This window comes from Crocodylus siamensis, chromosome 5, assembly GCF_052110815.1.
Source record: "Crocodylus siamensis isolate JL-2025a chromosome 5, ASM5211081v1, whole genome shotgun sequence".
NCBI lineage: Eukaryota > Metazoa > Chordata > Crocodylia > Crocodylidae > Crocodylus > Crocodylus siamensis.
The window spans coordinates 169,193,479-169,216,165 of NC_143399.1; the positions used below are offsets into that span (position 1 = coordinate 169,193,479).

The 22,687-nt window shown below is 41.0% G+C and overlaps 1 protein-coding gene across 1 annotated transcript in view; it reads right to left on the minus strand.

Moving 5' to 3' along the window:
• The window catches only part of VPS50 (VPS50 subunit of EARP/GARPII complex), a 150,913-nt gene that overhangs the window by 24,463 nt on the left and 103,763 nt on the right, over positions 1–22,687 (minus strand). The window contains exon 22 of the mRNA XM_090047029.1: positions 19,450–19,530. Within this exon, the coding sequence (XP_089903155.1) occupies positions 19,450–19,530 (81 nt within the window). The remainder of the gene's footprint in view (positions 1–19,449; positions 19,531–22,687) is intronic.

The following is a 22,687-nucleotide window of genomic DNA, read 5'->3' on the forward strand; positions in this document are numbered from 1 at the left end:
ATTATAAAGATGTGAAGAAATTCGACTCCCCTGGAAAACTGCTGACCAGCCTTATGAAATTCAGTGCATCATACTCCATACAATATTTAAACACAGACAATAAAGCAAGCCAGAAGCTGAGAAAACACAGAAGTCCCACAATAATCATAAAGCAAACATTTTTGCTCCTTTTAAATTGCATGGTCAGAAAAGGTACAAAGGACAAATATAACAAAGACTTTCTGTCTAAGAAATCATTCTAAGTTGTCTATTACTTTGATAGGCAAGTACCTCTTGCAATAAATCTATTTTCCCTTTTTTTCCCCCATGAGCAGGGGTTTTTGTTATATGAATGAGGGAGAAAGGTTTACAGTGGATTTTGGAAGAGGTACAAGTGTATGTAAGTGCCACACTTGAGGGAATACTGGTCTCAAAAAGGCACATCAGACATTTAGATGGAACAAAGTAAGACTTGGGTTTATCAGTCACACTGATTCACATGCCGTATTGTTGATAACTAGAAAGGAGTAGTATAGAATATATGTTGTGGTTCAGTGGTAGAGTCCTTATCTGCTATGCAAGAGACCCAAGTTCAATTCCCAGATGTGCATATAACTACAGCCATTAAGGCACCAAATGTCTGCACTCAGTTTGGCCTTTGGATTCTGTCTAAAGGGGGAATAGAAAGTCTATTCAGACTCCTGCTTAGGCATATGACTTCTTACACAAACACCGTGATCCTGATAGATTGAGTATTACCTATTATATTTCCTCAATCACTTAAGAAGTCTCCTGACTATAAAACTTTCCATGCCAGGCTCACAAACAAATCATCTGGCATAGAACTGTTGTTTGTTTTCAAATGAGCAATATAGTCCCACCTTCTTCATCAAACCAACCTAGCTTCTTGCCTCCAAATTTAACTGTAACCAAACAAGTGGCACACTCCAGAATATAGTGTCCTAAACCACCAAATAAACAGTGACTTTTTGTCAGATTCCAGTTTCTAGACAAAGCTTGAAAAATATTATTGCATCAATTATTATTATATTATTGCTTCAAATCAATTATTTGAAGACATTCTTTTAAATGCAGAATTAATTGTATATACAGTATTTACTAATAGAAAACCATAAAGATGCCATTTTACTTTAATCTGGAAAATGAGTTATTCAAGCCAAGGAAAGAGATAAAGGGACATAATTTAATTTTATTCCAGTAATGAGTCTCATTTGCCTATCAATTAATTTGAATGAAGTGCCAGAAGAGGAAAGTAAAAATGTTTGTAAATGAAGTTTATCAAAATAGCTGAAGACAGGCATTCCTTAATTGAACAGTTTAATTTGAAGATTATGATTTAATGAACACCAGCTTTTCCTAACTTTGTAAATTAGGATTTGAATTATTTGAATCCAATTTAAAACAATTTCAATTTTTCACTCTATGAAATATCACAGTATACATAAGCCATTATGAATTGCCTGAAAACTTGCAAGGTGCTCCACCAAGCAGTTAAAATTATGTGGATTGTCCCCCAAAGAGCATACAGTACCTTAGAATGCAAGGTCCTTGGATCAGAGACCATTTTTTTATTGTGTTTGGATAGTTCCTAGCACAATTCAGTCAAGGCAGTTATTTGGCCTCCTATGGCAAGGGAGTCTAGGTCCTAGGTGCAACTGATCAGACTTTAGGATACAGCCCACAGAGCCTTATGGTTTGGCCAACAAACCAGCTCTGTGCCTCTCATCTGGCCAGTGGGGCTGGATGACTGATACCACTAAAGTATGGTGATGTTTTAATAATTTACAAATGTAATGCGTCAGGGGCAAGCTCCCAGGCCCAATCTCAATATTGGCCCACCTCCTGCCTATGGGCAAACCCCCTGCCTCGCTCTCCTGCCACACCTTATTGTAATTCAGTTATGATGTTAATTAGGTGGGAGGCTACCCTTCAAGCGCCCAGCTGTAACATAGACAGTATATACATGCTCCAACCTTCCCTTGCACCTGTCCCATGCCTCGCAAATGTCTCACTGTGCAGTAAATCTCCCATGCAAGACTGGTGCCAAACAGGGCACACACAGTTAGGTCTTTCACGTTTTGCCCCCCTCTCACTGGGGTCTCTCCCGTTCCACCTGCTCTCACCAGGCCTCTTTCACAAATGCCCCCTTTGGGCCTCAATCATTACACCCTGCTCCTCTGAGCAGTTCCCATAGGCCATCAGGCTGGGCTCTAAAATGGCCACCCTAATCAAACACCTGCCTGGTGCCTGCTCCAGCCCTTCAAGTGGCAGAGCACTAAAGCTGCTCTGTCACAGGTAATTTTATTAAAAATCAATTAAATTTCAAACATTAAAGTTTCAACGGTAACAATGTAAACTGTTCTACCCAGAACTAGCATTGCTCATTTCAGAATTAAGACCCACCAAATAATCTAATGTTTCTTCTTAACGTACTTCTTTTGGTGTTTTAAAAAAACCTACCAAAAAAACCCTTCAAAATCTCCCCCCAGATCTAGATTTGCATTTTATAGAGAAAAACCTCCAGAATGCCAGCAAACACAGATCACCCCACATATTATAAGACATTATTATGCATCTTGTAAATGTTTATGCCCACATTTAATTTTTCACACAGCATTACGATTATCTTTATTATTATTTAAATGTATATTCCATCCTATCCACAAAGGCTCTGAGCAGTTTACAATAACCAGAAACCGACAAGAAAGCAACAATTAATTCCCCAATCAACACCCTAAAATTTTAAAACTCCATCCACTCCTGCTTCTCTGCCTATCACCCAAGACGGCAAACCCTCCAGCTGATCCCAACCATACTTCCCAACCACCATTCACATCTAGGTATACAAAACCTCTTTTGACACTTCATCTTCCCTTCTGCCAGAGGCTCACATCCAGGAGAGATTCCTCTCCCTACCCCAATGCCCCATCTAAGGTCACACCCCCTCTCCTAAAAACATAAATCCCTGTGCCCTTCCCCCAACAAACAGGGTAACCACAAAAGGTCTCCTTTCAGGATCATTTTTTGGCACACATCCAGAGAGGCCTGTTGGCTCTGTAGGGCCTGCAAACTGCCCAAGTCCTTCTCCCTCTGTTTGGGTGGTCAGCTACTTCCATCATTAAAGGACAGGAATGAGGGTGGATAAAAATAATAATTAAAATAAAAATCAACATTTAAAAAATGAAAACAAAAAATTGGATTTTTATATAAATCAGATTTTTCATTTAATCATTTTTTGATTTTTTTTAAAGATGCTTTAAAAAAATAAACATAAAAGATAGCTTTAATTTAAGTTAAGTTATGTTAAAGCTCAAAGATATCATCATGGAATAGGGATTATAACTTCTAACTATATACAATTTGAGACAATATATTCATATTTCCTTTTTACTAGTTTTATAAACACATTACATTACAACAGGCCATAGACTCTATTAAGGGCCAGTGGCAATGTGTAGGGGTTGCAGAGGGGTACATGTGCACCTCCTGAGAATGCCTGTGCACCCTCTGATTGGCCGTGCTTGCCGCTTAGGCAATGGGCAGGTGGGGCAGGCTGGAGCACCAGTGCCCCGCTGCAAGCACCACCCAGGGAGTGGAGCGCTGTTGTGCTCCCAGAAGAAGCCAGAGCAATCAGCTGCCTTGGGATCGGCCAGTGGGAATGGCCGCAGGGGGACCCCCACCCCGCTCGCTGACTGGTCACTGGGGGGCACATTCCTCCCCCCACTAAGGTGGCACCAGTCACCCATGTTAGGGGCCCAACCTTATGGGGTTCCCAGAGACTCCTCTATAGATTAAGAAACATGAAAGAAAACCACTCTACTCAATGCTCAGTCTAGAAGATCCCAATAAGCATCACTGGGATGCTTAGTCTCAGTTCCTAAACTATGGATTTATCTCTCCAGAGATCATAGGCACACAAGGTTCTTTGGGTAAATGTGATATCTTTTATTAGACCAACTAACTAAATAGTTGGAAAAACTGTTCTTTGCAAGCTTTTGGGAAGAAATACCATTCTTCAGGCATAGGGAGAGTTTGTTGTCTCTAGAGATGACATCCTTGTTAACAGCAGTATATAGAGTTGAGAGATAACAGACCTGATTACCCACCCATCAGCCCTATTGCTCTCTGCAAGTTTGTGTACAAACACCCAAGCCCTTACCATTCTCTAAATGTACAAAGTTTCAAGAAGTTAAATCTATAAAGGATATCAAACAAGAATGCACTTTTTGTAGAAAACATTTAAATCCAACCCACCCTGATAGGCATGGGACTAAGTATCCACAGGATTGGGAACTTTACTATCAGACAATTATAGCAGACTTGAGCTGCAAGTTCTAATGAGTCCTGGGGGAGTTTTCAGCAACACTGCATGTGAAAAGTATGCAGAACCTGATTCCCTCTAATATATCACTCATAAGCCAAACCAAAATGTACCGAATGTTAAAAATAACATTGAGGAAGTACTGTCCATTTGTGCTTCCCTATAGAATCATCTTCATCTGAGCTTTGCAGCATTTTTACATGGTAATTAAATAAAAAGGATTAAAAGCATTTATATATTTTTCTAGTTAAGTGTTCTTGCATAAAAAAATCAAGTACACACTTTGTCTTTATTAATTAAATGTCATCATGTCATGCCCTCACTGCCTTCTTATCCAGGCCCCATAAATGTCAATGGGCATTTAGCTTGCTTATTTAATAGGTAGCATGTAATTATATAACATTAATTATTTTGAAATTTTGATTTCAAACCATCAGTTCCCTCTGAAGTACACGTTTGTTCACTCATAAATCTCCAAGCTCCAAAGCAAGTTGAAGGATAAAAAGGACAAATGAACATTAGCAAGTTAAAAACAGTTATGATATGAAAACAATTGCAAAGCTAGAATTTTCAAAAGCCACCTAAGGATATGGTCACACAATTTACATTAAAATTAAAGAATATCAAATGACCAGTTCCCACAAGTATGAAAACCTTAGACCACAGGAAAATGACTTCAGCATACATATTCTCTGCTCCTGATGTGCTCAAGACAAGTTAACTTTAGCAGGAGGTACTATACCTCAAGAGGAAATTGACCCCTAAGTACAGTGTAGCATATACTAAATGTGACTTCATCCAAACTGATTTTAGAGAGTTTTCTCAAAAGTTTCAGCACACAGTAAATGGGTAAATAACAGCCAGCATATGTAACAGCTAATGTATGGTGTTTACTCTAACACAGTGGTCCTCAACCTCTTTAGACTTAAGGCATCCCTCAAAAAATGCTAGCTCTTAGTTTTCATTCATTTTTTACTACAGAAAATTAGAACAAGTCTTCTGGCACCTGTGAAAGGATCTCAAGGCACCTCAAGGTGCCCTGGCACCCTGGTTAAGAATCACTGCTATAGTACTACCTACCGTGCTATCTGGTTAACTAGTAACTTAATAGATAAATTTATAATTAATTGCATTTCCAAAAACAAATTGGCTACACATAATTGTATCTCTTGCAAAAATGGGCAGCTCCTTCACAAAGTATTTTACATAAAAGAAACAATGCTTTAGGTGCCAGTATGCTGATCAAAATAATAACATAGACAGTTACTATTCTGGAGCATATTATTTCATACTAAAAACCACAGGTAGGCATTTTTTCAAAGAAAAAAAATGAATACATGTGCTTGATCTGCCAGTACAGTCTTTCAATAGTTCACCTTTTGACAAAGAGAACTATACCGCTATTTCAGGTCTGCTAGGCTCAGAAGAACACTACAAAACCCAAGAGTGGGACTGTGCACAGGGCCAACAGGCAGAAAAAAAGTCACATATGTATTCTGTCCACCAGGATGAGTAAACAAACATGCAGCAAAGTTTTGAGGCACAGGAACCCAAATATAGAATGATAATGAGAGAATGGGGTGTCGTATTCTAGCCCAGTGGCGGGCAATTATTTCAGGCAGGAAGGCCACTTACCAAGTTTTGGAAAGCTGTCAAGGGCCACATGGGTAGCCCCACCCCATGTCAGGTCCCACACCCCTGATCGCCATCTTGGGACTGGACGTCCCACCCCCTGATCCCTGCCTTTGCCACCAGAAATCCCACCCCTTGCTCCCGAAAATACTCTTTTCAGAAAGAGGTTTTGCCATCTCGAAACCAGAAAAATACCAAATTATATCCTAAAAAGTGAACATCTAAAACATTCATTAATTTGATTTCAAAATATATTTTTGCCCTGGTTTACATGCATTTGTACAGTGTACATAAAAGTGATCGCAAAATAGCTTAAAATGAAGTCTTACGCTTGTATATTATGGGAAGATGGGTATAGGTTTGTGGGGGGCTGTATGTGGGGTGAGGGAGCATGTGGGGGTGTATGTGGATATGGGGGTCTGTGTGTATGGCAGTGTGAGGGGGTGTGGGTGCATGTGTATAGTGGGGTGTGCATGTGGGACTCGCCCTACGAGCACACGCACAATGCCCCTGCCTGCGCACGTGTGTACACCCCCATAACCAGGCAGTCCCATGCTCCCCAGTCTGGCCATGCAGCCAGGAGCCACATGGTGCTAGAACAGGGCAGGAGCAGGAAGCAGGGAAAATGGCTGGGGGTGGGCTCCTGCCCCCTGCTGCCGGCTCTCCCTAGGTCCCAACTGCCCCCGGTTCCGATTGTCTTTGACAAGCAGCCAGGAGCAGATAAATATTTTCTAATTCTTTAGGGGTCCTGCAGGCCATATAATATGGCCTGGCAGGCCAGATCTAGCCCAAGGCCATATTTTACCCACCCCTGTTCTAGTCTCTGGCTGAAGTAAGTGCTATGAGGCTACAGCACAGTTTTCCGCTTTCTGGCAGGCCCTACAGTCTGCCACAGTTTTGGAAGAATTAAAAATTAAAGTCCTCCTACCTGGATTACCCTACAAAACCTGAAAATCTTTGGTTTGGTGCAGTGGAGTAAATTTCAGTCTCCTGAAATTGGCCATGAATCAAGTTTTACTTCTTCCTCTGTTCCACAGAGATTTATTGAGGAAATGTTTGTGCAACTGATCAGTGACAATAATAGCAACACACATAAGAAAAGGAATTTACCTCAATTTGAAAACAAAGATCAAGAAGCAGAACGAGGAGTGGAAATATAGTCAAAATGAATGAAAATGGATAAAAAATTATTAGACTCCAGTACTTAACCTCAAATTGCTATAGCAGAAGACTGAAGTCATCTCTATAGATTCAATTATAAACCTAAATTCCCACCAGGGAATTAAATCATCACCTGATCACCAGACCCTTTTTCTCTCTCAAACTAATACTGAATTATGAAGATACATAAATCTTTCATTCAAAACTGCCAACTGCAAATAGTGATGGATGCTCAGGAAAACTACTGACATTCAACCTAATGAGAACATTTCACCGTTGATGTTGACTAGCAGCAGGCCAGCTGCATACTGCTTCATCACATAATAGATTTAGAATTAGAAAATAAAAGGACATTTTTCTAGTCTGAAAGGAAAAAATGCTTTTCACTGGCAGGATGTTGGGGTTTTTGGATTTGTTTTTTTTAACCTATGTTCATAGCCTCCCAGAACATACAGCAAACCATCAGCAAGACAAAAACCCTCAAGGGATGTGTGCACATATTGTATTGTTTAAATATACTGTAGTGTTTGAGCAGTATTAAATAGTTACTCCAAAAGAGGAATCTATAATGGGTAAAAGAATCCATTTGCATGAAGAACATCCTCTTCATGCAAAAAAAAAAAAAAAAGTCTTTTGGGGAAAGCGGTAAACCAGATGAAATTTCTTCTACAATCAGAGTACATTTAAACTTCATCATCTGGCTGAATGTAGTACCCTGCTACAGAACTTTAACTATCCTGCTAAGTGAGAGAAAGAGAATACGTGTTAATTCTCTTCTGACTTCACATTCAACAGGCCTACTCTCAGGGTGTTCACTGTCAGGTCATCCACTTACTTTAGCATAACCCTCCAAAATTTGCATCAATATACCAGCACAGACAAAGAACCTGCCCTTTATGATAATGATGATGGATTAATATAATCGATATTGGAAATACATCTTTGAAAAAAAATCTTGTCCTAGACGAGCAGAAGTTTACAGGGTGCATTAGCCACTAGTTTTTAAGGAATAATATACACTGGCCCGTTATCTACAGTCATGTCACAAGGCAAAATTCCCATTTGGATTTAATGTATAGCAAGAGAGTCAAACCCCTCTGGCCCTGCAGGCCAGATGAGTGACTAGGGTCAGTCTGTGAGCCAGATCAACCCACAGACAGGCCCCTGATGCAATACATGTTCTGGAGGGGCTAGAATGGACACCGCTGTCACACATTCTTACTCCAGCTGCTCCATGGATGTGCTACATGCTGCAAACATTTCACTTCAGGACATAAATTGGAGGGCACCACATGCAGTGAACAGAGCCATCTGGCGCATCCTGCATGCCTTTCGGTCAACTGCAACACTCATGGGCAGTACCAGGAGTTCGATGATATGCTCCACAAGCTGAATACAATCTGTTAGGCTGCATCTTTGACACCTCTGATATACAGCAACCCGTAAGTAGTGAAGCTGTTTTTTATTCTAGGCACTCTCACTGCATTTAACAACCTTTGCTTAGGAAATACTAATATCATTAAATCTAATAGAGGGAATCCTAACCTTACATATAGGTGGAGAAACAGAAGTAGCAGAAAGACTTCTGAAGGCAAGGGCAAAACAAGACTGTAGGTGAAAGCACTCTGGTGGCTGAATATTCCATCCCCACAGTGCATGGAGCTAAAACACTGGAACCATTAACTGGAGTGTAATGTGCACTCATAGAAAAGGAAAGCAGATCCTAGATGTTTATTTCCAAAGATGGAGCTTATCCTTAAAAATAAATACATCATCGCTATGCTTTGCTTGTAACTGTAGTTGACAACTTTTGTAATAGCATAGAGAGAGAATAATATGAAAATAAACATAATCAAAGTATAATACTGTAATGTACCAGTCTGAAGATTATCTTGGAAGATACTAACTCCAAACAGCCACTAAAAATGTAAGTACAGGATTCACAACAAAAACAAAACAAAATTATAATCTACTTCCCTTTCATTTTTAAATATAAATAGAAGCAAAAATAAAACTTGAGACAAGGGAGACAGTGATTTCTGGAAGCAGTAAATAAAACTTAGTTGTAAGAAAGTATGCTTTCATCTAAATATTACAAGAGACAATATTTCATTTTAAATGTGGTGCAAGTGAAATGATAAAAAACTGTACCATTTGGAAAACATTTTCAAAATTGTTTTGCATTTTTCTAAGTATAAGGACAGCATTTGTGAACATGCTGAAGGGCATACAGCTTTTAAAGTGGGGAAAGGAGAACATATTTCTAACAATATAGGTCAGCATTTACCACTGCTTCTTCTGATGAGCAAGATAATAAACAACAACAGCTGCAAGCACTCTACATATAAGTTAACAGATATTCCAATTTGTATGTGACAACTGGTAATCTATGATTACACACAGATTACTATTCATCTTTTTTAATACCTTAAAGGCCAGGCATGCCTTAGATGAGTCAAATCTCACCAACTATATCAAGAAGTGACCCTCAGTTTTGGAGGCAGAATTGTGCTCTTGGCGTTTATCTTGCTTATCAGAATACTATAGTGAATATCAGTGAAATGTCAACTTTGTATATACTGTCTTTGAACCTTTAAGTCATGGCTTATGTAGCACTTGGTAGAGTAAAAATGTCTCTGCCAATGTTCATTAAATAGCTACATTCAATTTCACTTTCACATGTGTAAGAGGGACTTGTGCAGCTGAGTAACTCCAGATTTTGGCACTTACTCACAGTTTGGGTTGTATTTATACCTGTGGCAAAATAGGATTACCCTGCAGGTGTACCTAACAGGTGCAAGGCAATATTAGTTGTCCAAGGTCACAGGGCCCTTTACCTAGACAGTGTGGGTTTTCACCTACATCTTTTGCATTCCAGCAAAGTGCTCTTACTACTAGACTGTGGGTACACTGCCTAAGGTACTCTCTATCCTGCTCCTGAAGCTGGCCCAGTGAACTCTGCATGTACTAGTCACTAAATAAAACATATAAACAGTAAAAGTCCACCAATACATTGGTGGCATATAGGATTGGCACCAAAAAAAAGGAAAACTAACATTATCTGCACAAGTGCCTACAATTGTTATAATATCATACATTCCAAATATTTACCGTATTTTTCGGACCATAAGACGCACCCAGTTTTTATGGCAGGAGAGACTATGTGTGCCGGTGGCCAGCCATTTTTATTGCTGGCTCCCGGCCACCGGCACGGGCGCCAGCTTCCGGTGTAAACAAGCGGCGGATGTCCCGCTCGGGCTCCGCCCCATCTCCCCGGGACACACACCTTCGGACCATAAGACGCACCCTCGTTTTCCCCCCACTTTTGGGGGGAAAAAAGTGCGTCTTATGGTCCGAAAAATACGGTATATATTTTGGCATTGCTTCACATGGGCTGCCAATTGCAGGACAGGGTCAGTAAAGCTAACCGCACCTTGTCATGCATCCACAGATGCATCATGAGCAGGGCCAAGGAGGTAATTCTCCCCCTCAATGCAATGCCACAGTTGGAGTACTGCATCCAGTTCTGGGCGCTGCACCTCAGGAGGGGTGTAGACAGCATCTAAAGGGTCCAGAGGAGGGCTACTCGCATCATCCAGGGACAGCAGGGCAGACCTTATGAGGAGAGGCTACGGGACCTGAACCTGTTCAGTCTTCACAAGAGAAGGCTGAAAGGGGACCTGGTGGCCATCTATAAACTTACCAAGGGGAACCAGAGGGAAATGGGTAAAGCACCTCCTGGAGTAACAAGGAATAATGGCCATAAATTGTTTGAGAGTAGGTTCAGGCTGGACATCAGAAGGCACTACTTCAGTCAGGGTGGCTAGGATCTGGAACCAAATTCCAAGGGAGGTTTTGCTAGCTCCTACCTTGGGGGGGGTCTTTAAGAGGAGGCTTGATAACTACCTAGCTGGGTCATATGAGCCCAGTATTCATTCCTGCCCAGGGCAAGGGGTCAGACTTGATGATCTACTTAGGTCCCTTCTGACCCTACATCGATGAATCCATGCTTTTGTATTTATCATAGAAAATCAGAGCTCTCCTGCCTCCCTTCACTCACCAGGTCATGGGTCCAGCTGCGGCTGTCATCCCAGCTGCACTACAGTGCTGAACAACCTTGATATGCTGGTGCTTCTCGCTCCCAAGCCAAAGTTCCCCCAGCCCTGCCAGAGCCCCCTCACCACTGACCTGCAGGCCTCCCCGTCTGCATGAGTATCCCTCACTCCCAACCCACTGCCCCCCAAACTCCAGCCTCCTGGTGGCCCTCAATCCCAAGCTGCTGCCTCTTGCCCCCAGCCACCCAGCGTGGGGAAGGGGGTGGGTGCGTGGGGCAGGGGGAAATGTCAGGGGAGGGTGCCTGACCATAGGCAATGTATTGCGGGGGAACACATGCACCTCAGATTTGTGTCCACAGTAGGGCATGGGACTGCAGCCTGGCTGAACCAGTACCCAGCTGCTTCCACAGCCCACTGGGCAGGACCTAGTACAGAAGGGCAGAGCAGGGCAGTGAGACTTGTTGCTGCTATTGCCACCACCAACACCAGGACCCCCATATTGCTCGCACGCTGTGCCACAGCTGTACCCTGCTGCCACAGCCCAGCTGCTGCCACTGCCTTCAGGTTGCCCTGCTCCCCCAACCCCACCCTCCCTTCCAGGGTAGAATCACAGCCCAGCACGCAAGCAGCTGGCAGTGGGAGGAGGTAAGGGCAGTGTGGCCCCGACCCCTCAGTCTGCTACTCCTCAAGCTGCTGGCAGTGTGGCATTACTCCATGGTGGTGCAAGGGTACAATGCAACCCTAAACATCTTTGTTTGGCAGTCTAGCAGTCCAGAAGACTTTCTACTTGGAGCTTGAAAAGAATGTAAGGTGGTAGCCAGTAGATTTATTTTACTGCAGTAAACACTAAATATTTTGCCAAGGGGTGCTATACTTGATCAATTTTAATTGTACTGCTTCTAAAGACCATTGCACCATATAGCATGATTTAACAGCAATCTAAAATGAAAACTTGACATACTGCTTTTGACAGTGCTATTCCTGTACAAGGTTCGATAAGTTTTCTTGATTCAACTTCATGATATGCCATTTAATGTATTTTATTTTGTATTTGCAGGTATACATATTTATTTTAGTCCCAAATTTACAATACTCTCTCACAACCCCAGTTTATTTTCAATGCTTAATTATCTAAAAATTCTCTCTTAAAACTCAAGTTATAGAAGACTTCAACAGATATAAAAGTGAATCCTACATCCTTTACCATTTTTGCTGTTTCTCTTAATTTGAACTTTTGTCACACTGACCTGGAGCCAAGCTCAGCAATCTGATTACATGCATTTTAATACAGAAATGAATTAAAATATTCAATTATCTATAAGCATGCCTCATGACAACATTGGTATAGCACAGTATAGCAATACCAAGATACATACCAAGGTACACTGAACTGTAGAGCTACATAAGGTTTGAATAAAAAAGTGTAGTAGGAAATATTAAACTGAACGAAAGACTGAAGATGGACTCCAAGACTGTCAACAAGAAAACTGGGCCCCAAGACACTCCTTTACTCTGTACTCTAAGCCAATTTAAAATATGTAGTTCAACTGCTTATAGTTGTTATTCCTCCAAGCTGGTTTGTAAGTAGCTACAGTCCTTTCAAATGCCATCATGATCTGGAATTAAAAAAAATATTTTGATCTTTATGTGATATCACTTGTATTTCCTGAACACAAACACAAACAAATTAGATCTATATATTTACAAATCAGTCACTGTCTAAACTCCTGGCAATCTCTTTCATATGCATTTCTGCAAATGAAGCAAGTAAGAATAGTAAGGCTGTGCTGGAATTCCACCAAAACAAACTACATCATGTAAAGATCAAAATATTCTTTAAATTCCAGATCATGATGGCATTTGAAAAGAGTGTAGCTACTTTAGAACATTATTAACAAACTTAAAACATATTTCAGTATAATTAGCAAATTTAAAACAAAAGAGGAAATGCAGCATACTTAAAGCCTACAGGTGTAATCCTCAGAATTGGTAAATGCCCTCAACTGCAATTGTACACATACTATCTCTTGGGCCCTATGCTAAACAAATCTGGAAAAAAAATAAAATTTTCAGGAGTTTCTCAAATCAGTGCGGCTTGTGCTCCTAAACCTTATATGTCAATGAGAAAATTTAAAAAAAATTAAAAAAAAAAATCAACCTTTGTGCTTTAAAAAAGTTATGACAGTGTTGGAGTCAAGTTACAGCCATGATGGTCCAGAAATCATGCAAGAGGCAAAGACTCTTATTAGCAGCATGGCTGAAACAAAATTAAACAAGCTTTCAAATGCAAGATGTTCTTTATTATTAGGAAACCTGGTGAAGACCTGATGAAGAATGTCTTGCTTTCAAAAGCTTGTCTAACTATTCTAATCATGCAGTTCGTCCAATAAGATATCACCCCAAAAAATCCTTGCTTCTCTTTTATAAAAAAAGTTTACACGTAAACTGTTCTCAGCTTCCATTTCTGTCATTACTTTATTTCACATAAATCAAAACTGGAATGGAAAACAGGAACACACACCAGGTATTACTTGATTAGTGGTTATACGGATCATCTAAAATTAAAAACGTATATTTTCTGTAGTCATTAAGAAAGTTTCTTTAAATGTAATTTTTTGGTAGAGTATATAACACATGCTGATAAAAAACACACTAATACAACTCCACATCTGTAACTGCTTGCATTGAATTTTTCATGATATTATAGTTTATAAGATATATGACTGGAGATCTCCAAAATGCAATTAAAACTGAAAGATCTTGCAAACTGAAGGTAACAAACAACAATAATCCAGGACGGATACACTGAATAAGGGATGGTTTGCTTCCACTATTGTTTCAGAAATTCAAAATAGTCAATTGAGCAAAGGATGTTAAAAGTGGGGATTACAAATAAATCTGGTTGGCAAGTATTTGTAAAAGAAAGTTTCTGGTCAGAAATTTTTAAAAATTAAAATCAATTATAGACTATTATTTTTGACAAAATTTCCCGCAAAAAGTTTCCAAAATGAAAACTCTACATACGTGTGCCCCCCAAACTTACCGGCACCAGCAGCAGCGGAGGAGGCAGCAGCAGCTAATCCCCCTAAGATAAGTAGGGCATAGGAACAGCCGCAGCTGAGGCGGATCCAGAAGGGAAGCCCCCCAGATCCCTTTTGACCGAGTCGCCAGGGAGACTTTTGACTGAGGATCCCTTTTGACTGAGGGCGCAATGGCGTTTGCGCCAGTGTTCATGCAGGCAGGCAAGCAGAAGGGGCCAGAAGGAAGACTTTGGCATGGGTAAGGTGAAGGCACCGCACCAAAAAAAAAAAAAAAATGGTGTGGATGTGGAGTGCTGCTATGGCCCCTGCCAGGGGGCATCGACTACCTAGGCTTCTCTGAGGCCTCCGCCCAGACGAAGCCCACAGGGAGCTGGTGTCACCCTGCTCCCTGGCCTGTGGGGGATGCCCGGTGGGGTTGGGGGGGGGAGAAAGAATGGGGGTCCCCACACCTGTCCACCTTAGGGCCTTGGAGGGGCAGGTGAGGGAGCTCCAGGAGCAGGTCAGCAGGCTGAGGAGGATCAGGGAAGCAGAAGATGAAATTGATGGGTATTTCCTTTCCCTGCAGGGCCAAGCACCAGAGGAAGAAGAACCACATGAGGTGCCCTCCACAGTGGAATGGCAGAAGGTCCCCTCCAGAGCCAGGGCTGCTCGCAGTGGCACAGTACCAGCTGGGGAGCCAGTATGAGGCCCTGGCGACACTGGAGGAAGAGGAAGGTGAGGAGGTCGCTCCACTCACAGAACAGCCTGAAGGAGGCAAGTCGACCCAAAAGAAGAGATGCCGGGTACTCGTGATAGGCGACTCCATCCTGAGAGGAACAGAGGGTCCCATCTGTCGCCAGGATTCCATGACATGCGAGGTCTACTGTCTGCCAGGAGCGCGGATTCAGAACGTGAGAGATGATCCCGGCCCTCACCCAGCCCACTGATTACTACCCCATGGTCCTAACCCATGTGGGCACTAATGATGTGGCCAGGAGCAGTCCAGATCACTTGATAAAGAACTACCAGCTCTGGGAGACAAGCTAAAGGAGACAGGGGCACAGGTTGCCTTCTCATTGATCCTTCCAGTGAGCGGACATGGAAGACACCATGTGACCTGCATCTGGGATGCCAACTTGCAGCTTCATGAATGGCATCTCACAGCGGGCTTTGGCTTTCTGGACCACGACCGACACTTCAGAACAAGAGACATGCTCGGGTGGGATGGGCTTCATCTCTCCCCAAAAAGGTAACCATGTGCACTCTTCCAGGTTGGCTGATCTCCTCTGGTGGGCTTTAAACTATGCTCGTCAGGAGAGGAAGAGGACCAAGGGAGCCACGGTACACCGAACCAGGAGACACCCTCAAGAACAGCCCAGCCAAGACAGGTAATGACCACAAGAAATACCCAGGTAAGAGACAGGGGCCCGGATAGTCCTGGGATTGGTGGGGGGGGGGGGGGGGGGGGGGGGGGGGGGGGGCGCATACACCCTCAGGCCTTAATTGCTTCTTCACTAATGCTCGTAGTATGGGGAAAAAAGCCCTCCTGCTAGCTTGGGACTTGGGGGTCATGATTTACCACAAAATGAACATGAGCCTTCAACGCGATGCTGCGGCTAGTGAAGTGAGCAAAATGCTGGCTTGCATCCATTGATGCTTATCAAGCAAATCCCAGAAAGTCATTCTCCTGTTGTACTCGGCCTTGGTGAGGCCACAGCAGGAGAACTGCATCCAGTTTTGGGCTCCACAATTCAAAAAGGATGTGGAGGAGCTTGAGAGAGTCCAGAGAAGAGCCACACGGATGATCAGAGGTCAGGAAAACAGACCTTCCGATGACAGGCTGAGAGCTATGGGACTCTTTAGCCTGGAAAAGCACAGGCTCAGGGGCAATCTGATGGCCACCTGTAAGTTTATCAGGGGTGTACACAATTGTTCACCACAGCCCCCCAAGGGGCTGAATGGTTATAAACTCCTGCAAGACTGTTTGAGGCTGGACATAAGGAAGAATTTCTTTACTGTTCAAAACCCCAAGGTCTGGAATAGCCTCCCATCGGAGGTGGTTCAAGCACCTACTCTGAACACCTTCAAGAAAAAACTGGATGTTTATCTTGCTGGGATCCTATGACCCCAGCTGACTTCCTGCCCCTGGGGCACGGGGCTGGACTCGATGATCTGCCAAAGTCCCTTCCAGTCCCAACGTCTGTGAAATCTGTGAAACTATTAAAACTGTTCAGTTATGGAAGGATTTACCCTTAATCCTTTACATATAACATTAATAAAAAATAAGTTAAATGAAAGTGAATGTGTTCATTGATTTTTTTAAGTTATAGATCCTGCCATTTTATTTTTCAAATGTTCTCCCTTAACTGATTTGTATGCAACATCCTTTTAAAATGAGTGTTTCCTTCACATACTTCATATTTCACTTCAGACTTTTCTCTTTTGTATCCTGTGAAACAATGTCAGGATGATTTATCTTAAATTTCATTCATTTTTCCACACCTTACTAATCGCGCACACATCACTAGTTTTGGAACTCAGGGTCATTAACTAATTCATACTCCCTAAAGTGACTTTACAACAGATGATGAAAAGGTCAAAGGTCCTATATAAGTACTGCTTTTTTAAAAAGTTCTCATAGAACAGTAATTTAGACCCATACACACATTTATTATGTGCCAAGCAGTGGCACCTTCTACCATGCTCTGTTGCAACACAAGCACTATCTCTGGACCAGAAGCAGCATAGCCACACTCAAAGTGCTACAGGTAGGTTAATTAGCCCAAAAGCAGCCGATGTATGAACACCGCAATACTGCCATTTGTTCAGTGGGGGATGTGTGCACAGATGGCCAGCATGTTTGAGGGTGCCTCTATCCAACAGTAAACTTGCCAATTGTAGACTTGCCCACTGACTGCCCAGCAGAAAGCTACTATCAATTGGCAGTGGCTGCCAGAAGGCTCTACCTCTGACATGAAAGAGTAGACTACATCTCTGCTGCATGCTGGCCAGAGAAAAGAAAAAGAAGCACAGGTCCAGGCTGCCATTTCAGCATGTCCATGATTCCATCCAGCACAATAAAATCAGCTTCCCTGCTTAAGACATGCCCCAATTTTGGAGAGCTATTTTTGGGAAAGGGTTGTGTGAAGTATGCATGTAAATACTGTATAATAAATATGCATCTCTATGTTGCGAGCCATTTAAGGCATGAAAGATTTGGGAAATTATCTCTATAGACAGCCTTAAATATTTGTATTTCAATGCAAGTAAGAGCAATCTACTTAAATTACACACAAACCAGTATATGTGATAGGAAACTGGTTCAAATCTGTAACACAACAGAAGTTCAGTGCACGTAAAACACTTCCAAAATGGCCAAAACCAGTTTGAGAAATGTGGATGATCAGGCTTCACTGCTTTAGGTTAAATTGTTTTCTTGAACTTCTATTGCAGATCTGTTCGATTCAACTTAGCTTACATTCCCCCTGCATGCCAGGATGCTTTGCACCTCTCCCGAAAACCCTCCCTCACCGGGTGGGAGGGCTAGCCTTGGCCCAAGCTATCCGCTCTAGATGAGCAGGGAGGTGTGCTCCAGGGCCCCGGCTCTCCCCCCAGCTTCTGGCCTGGGCCATTGTAGGTATGTGGTTGCATTTGCAGAATCAAAAGTGCATGTCTGTTTACTTGTTTAAAGGTTTGAGCTACGCAGCTTAGACTCACCTGCAAAGTTTGAATCAATTTAACTTTGGATTTTCTGACCGTCTGTACTTAGCAAAAGAGAAGCTTATTATTCCCTCACTAAGTTTCTTTATAAATGTTTCCAATCCAGTTGCACTGTATAACTCATCCATTTAGAGGAAGTAGTTCTCACTTTCTAGCTTACTTTTAAGAAGCAGTAATCTGTCAGTCTAGTGCAAGCACAGAAGAGGTTTTTTCCCTCATAAAAAACCCTTAACTGTTAAATTGTCTCATGACATAACTTTCAACATACATGGTAAGGAGAAAACAATTTGAAATCTGTGAAAAATGAATTATTTATCCTCTTTTTATCCTAAGTACAAGTTGCCATGTTAGTGTAGTACCACTGAAATAATCTGTTAAACTGTTATTAGTGATGCAGATATAATTCTAAGGGATTTAAATATATGAAAGTTTGGAAAGTCTGGCAATCATTATTGAATTCAAGACATCTCCAACCAGTAAGTGCTTCCGAAATAGCATGGAGAATTAAAGCAAACAATTAATATTAAGTTTAAACTTTAAATGGAATGAATTGCCACGTGGGTGATTTAATAGAGTACATAGCATGCCATTACCATCTCTCAGGCAACTCTAGCAAGATAATGGTTTCCTGTAGTTTCCATACATGTGTTCCAAGACATTCTGAAGGATCAAACAACACAGGGACAGACTGGGGAGGTGAGGGGTACACCCCCCTGATTCCTCCTCTACCCACAGTTTAAAGACAACCGACTGGGAAAGGCAGTGACATTTCTCTTCAGGCAATGATGAGAGATTCAACTGACTTCATGGCTCACTGTCAACCACCTGACTCCTGCTAGTATCTCACCACAACACAGTTGTTCATGACCCTTTATTCAAACCATCATTTGTTCTGCTGTTACCATCTGTTATCAATCCCTACTAATGTCTCTCTTCTATTTCACAGAACTGCAGACTGTTTTCAGCTCTAATTATAAACTTTAACTCAGGTATGGTAACATTAACTTAGGTGCAGAAGTGACCGAGTGAAGCAGAGAGTGACCAGCAGTATTGAAGGCACTGTCAAGATGTTCAAGGAGGCTAGATTTTACTTTATGCATCTAAATAAGAGAGATACATTTAACTATAATGACAATAGCACTAACAAAACAAAATCTTTTGACTACTTTTGCCTGGTTTTTAACTGTATACATAATCCAGCAAATTAATGTACATTCCAATAGTCATACTTGTTTTGCTTTGATCTTAAATAATACAGCGCGAGCCCCCTCACATATTATTAAATAATCTTGTTTCTCTTTAGCCTGACATCAATGCGTGATGTATTATACGTGATAATGTGCCACTGCATCTGCACCCCCCTTATCAAAATCCTAGAATCATCCATGAAAAACCACATAATACCATGAAATAAATTAAGAAATTAAGGCACTAAATATGAGGAAAAGTGAAATTAATAAATGTAATCAGAAAGCATATCCCATACTTTCTATAATATGCCTCTTACTACAGTGAACAATAATGCATCCCAACTTCTTACCAGATCAATCAGGCTCTCTTGGATCCTGTTCAGTGTGGTTCGCAGCCTGCTACTGCTGAGACCCAGTCCTGTTAATTCAAACTGGAAAAAAAAAGGATGCTAAACAAGTTAGGAAAGGGGAAAAAAAAGTCTCCCATCTTATTTTTAGGACTATAAACAAGAAAATGAAAATGTACTGCTTGTTCAAGCCTGCTAAATATTACTTATATATAGAAGCTCAACATATACTCAAAACCAAATCAAAATAAACAGGAAGACAACAAGGATCACTGCATCCAACACCGCATTGATGTAAAGGATGAACTATGTACAGTTCACAAAGATGACTATAAATAATTCATACTAAGAAGTAACTGTTACTCATTTTAGTCTGGTTAAAACAGCTTATTTGGGCAGAGGCACCTATGAGTTTTTATTTCTACAGACCAGCAAGAGAATGAATACACAAACTAGCATGCATTAATATCCTGGCTGTGAAAGTTAGGTACTCAACACTGCGGACTAATATTACTCTTTGTTAACATTTGTCTTCACCAGGCTACAAACCTTTGATCATCATTTGTTTGACGGCAACTTTTAGTTGGAAAATCATTTTCCATAAGTCTTACAGCATTTGTTACTTAGCCTGGATCATGATCAAGCCAAGAAATGTTTAGTCTTCCTGGTCTGTATGGGGACCAAAAGTATTACAAGTCAAATACTCAGCAGCCATAAATCATTATAGCTTCATTCGCTTTAGTATAATTATACTGCTTTGCTCCAGCTGAGTGTCTGCCCCAGTGTGTTTTGATAAATGTAGCTACTTATTTGCCAATTTTAACTACATAAAACATGTACATAAAGCCAAACAAAATGGAAATGGAGGAACAAAGAAACATACATTTTCTTGTCCAGGGTCTGCACACTCAGTAAGTACTAGGATATGGTACTGGTATGTGCTTCACACCCCAAAAAAGAAGTTTTCTGAATTATATTTAGACACCGCAGTCCATTGGATTAGATTCAGTGTCAAAACTTTCATGACACAGCACTTGGGAGAGAAAAAACGGGCAATTTTCAAGAGGCTTTTACAAATCAAAATACTTTTACACTGAATATAATCACACTGTACTTTTGCTGTATTTTAAAAGAGAACTCATAGATAGCATGTGTGTCTATACCCTTTATTGCTTCTTGATGTGGAAAAATGGCAGCCTCCATTTTCTTTCAGAGTTTTTACTTTAGAAATACCAAGTTTTAGTTTTCTTCACAAACCTTAAAGGAATGATACCACAAAAGACGAACATTGCTCATTTCTATTAAAAGCCTTTTTAACTCTCAACAAACTAGGGAGAAAAGGCTTTATTGAAAGCAATAACACCCTTCCCTCCCCTTCCCTTTCAGTGAGAACTGAGTTCCTATTTCAGTGTTGAGGTTCCTCCAGCAATAGCAACAGTGACATCAAGATTTGGTGCACCTCATATTTCTAAGTAACAGAAAGAAAATCCCCTTTTATGAAAATGATACTATAAAGATAGGAAAGCCATCCCATACCAGATATTATCTAGTTGTCTGCCTCTTCCTCCCCTTTGTAAGTGACAAGATTTATAATTCAGCAATCTCCTATTGATTGTAGATATTGCTTCAGGAAAGAATGACAGCTGGCCAATTGAAATGGTAAGTATGGCAAATATTTGGATAAAATGCAGGAAAGCAATTTTAAAGTGTCTGTGTACAAGAATGGTGACATGTCTTAAACAGCTCCGGTTTAGTTATATTTTTCTTCAAGATGACTGGATGTACACATGGGAAATAACCAGTTGTGAACCAAAAGAGGGAAAGAAATCAGAGATCTACAGTCAGTTTATATGCATTTCAATACTGAACAAAAGATGAGCAGCCATCAAGAATGGAGGCATAGCAACTTCATCCAGCAGAGCATATAATATCAGTATTCAATTATTTTGAATGTTGCTTTCCTGTTTTATGGAAATGTTTACAGAACATATGATGTCTGATAGGATACATTAGCTCCACAAATGGCTAATGATGCAGTAACTCATATGTGACTGAAAGAAGCCAAGTTGCAGGAGAATGTCCCTGATCAGCATACACTGTCTCTAAACATGAACTTCTGTTTTTTCCCCCCAGTTCTCAAAAATAATTTAATAACCAATGCTTAACAAGGTCAACTTTTACTTGGGTTTCATTAGACCAAAGGCAAAAAAAACAATCTTGTCCAGAAAAAGCTCCCTGAAGATGACAGGTCTGAGTAAGAACCAAGCTAATGAATTTGATAAAGCATATAGTAATATATATTACTATTGGTACAATACATAAAAATATCATATTACCTCACATATATCATGCCCCGGTATATAATATTCATCTTATTTTTGAAAGAAAGAATAAAAAAAGAGGGTTGTGGGGGTTTTTAAAGAGTTTTGGCTGCACAGGGCCAAGTCTTCAACCGACTCATCCTCCCTTTTAGCCGATTCACCTTCCCTAGCTGCTGCTGAACACTGGTGTCCATGGGTGGATATGTGAGTCTGGAAAGAGCTAAAAAGTTTCCAAGGCTGCGAAACTGGAGGCAAGAGACCTCTCCAAATAATAAGGCAATAGCTGATGCTTTGTGGAGCAGGAATCAAACCACGATGCATTTATCCTGAGTAGAAAATCAGCTTCCCCACTTCATATATACACGTTGAATTCGGGGGACTGATTTGGGAAGGAAAGGTGCATGCTGCATGTGAAAAGACACAGTAATCTTCAAGTGGCAAAGTTATCATGTTACTTAGTGCTGCATTCCTGTTTATTCACTTAATTACTACATAAATTCATTAGCCTGCAAGTAACAATTGCAAATTACTGAGATTAAGTGCTTCTGGCTTTCCCATGAATTTAGAGAAGGGTGAGAAGAATAGCTTCAATGAGTACTCCAAAAGTGAGAGGGATGCACAAATAAAGTTCATCACAAATGGTACTGCATCAGAGAATAATGCTAGGTACTCAAGCAGATGACTTAAGTTTTCTATAATCAACTTAAACCATTGTGGGATAGGAAAATTAGTGAAATGGTGAGTTATGTAAATCACCCACAACTGGACATAATGCATCTAGGAGTCACCCAAATAGAATGTCTAGATGCCATTTTCTGAACTGGTAAAATCTATTTTACTGCTTGTGCATTTAATGGCTTTCCTAGTCATTTGTGTGTGCACTTTAATTAAAACATAGCATAGACTCAAAGTTCACAGTA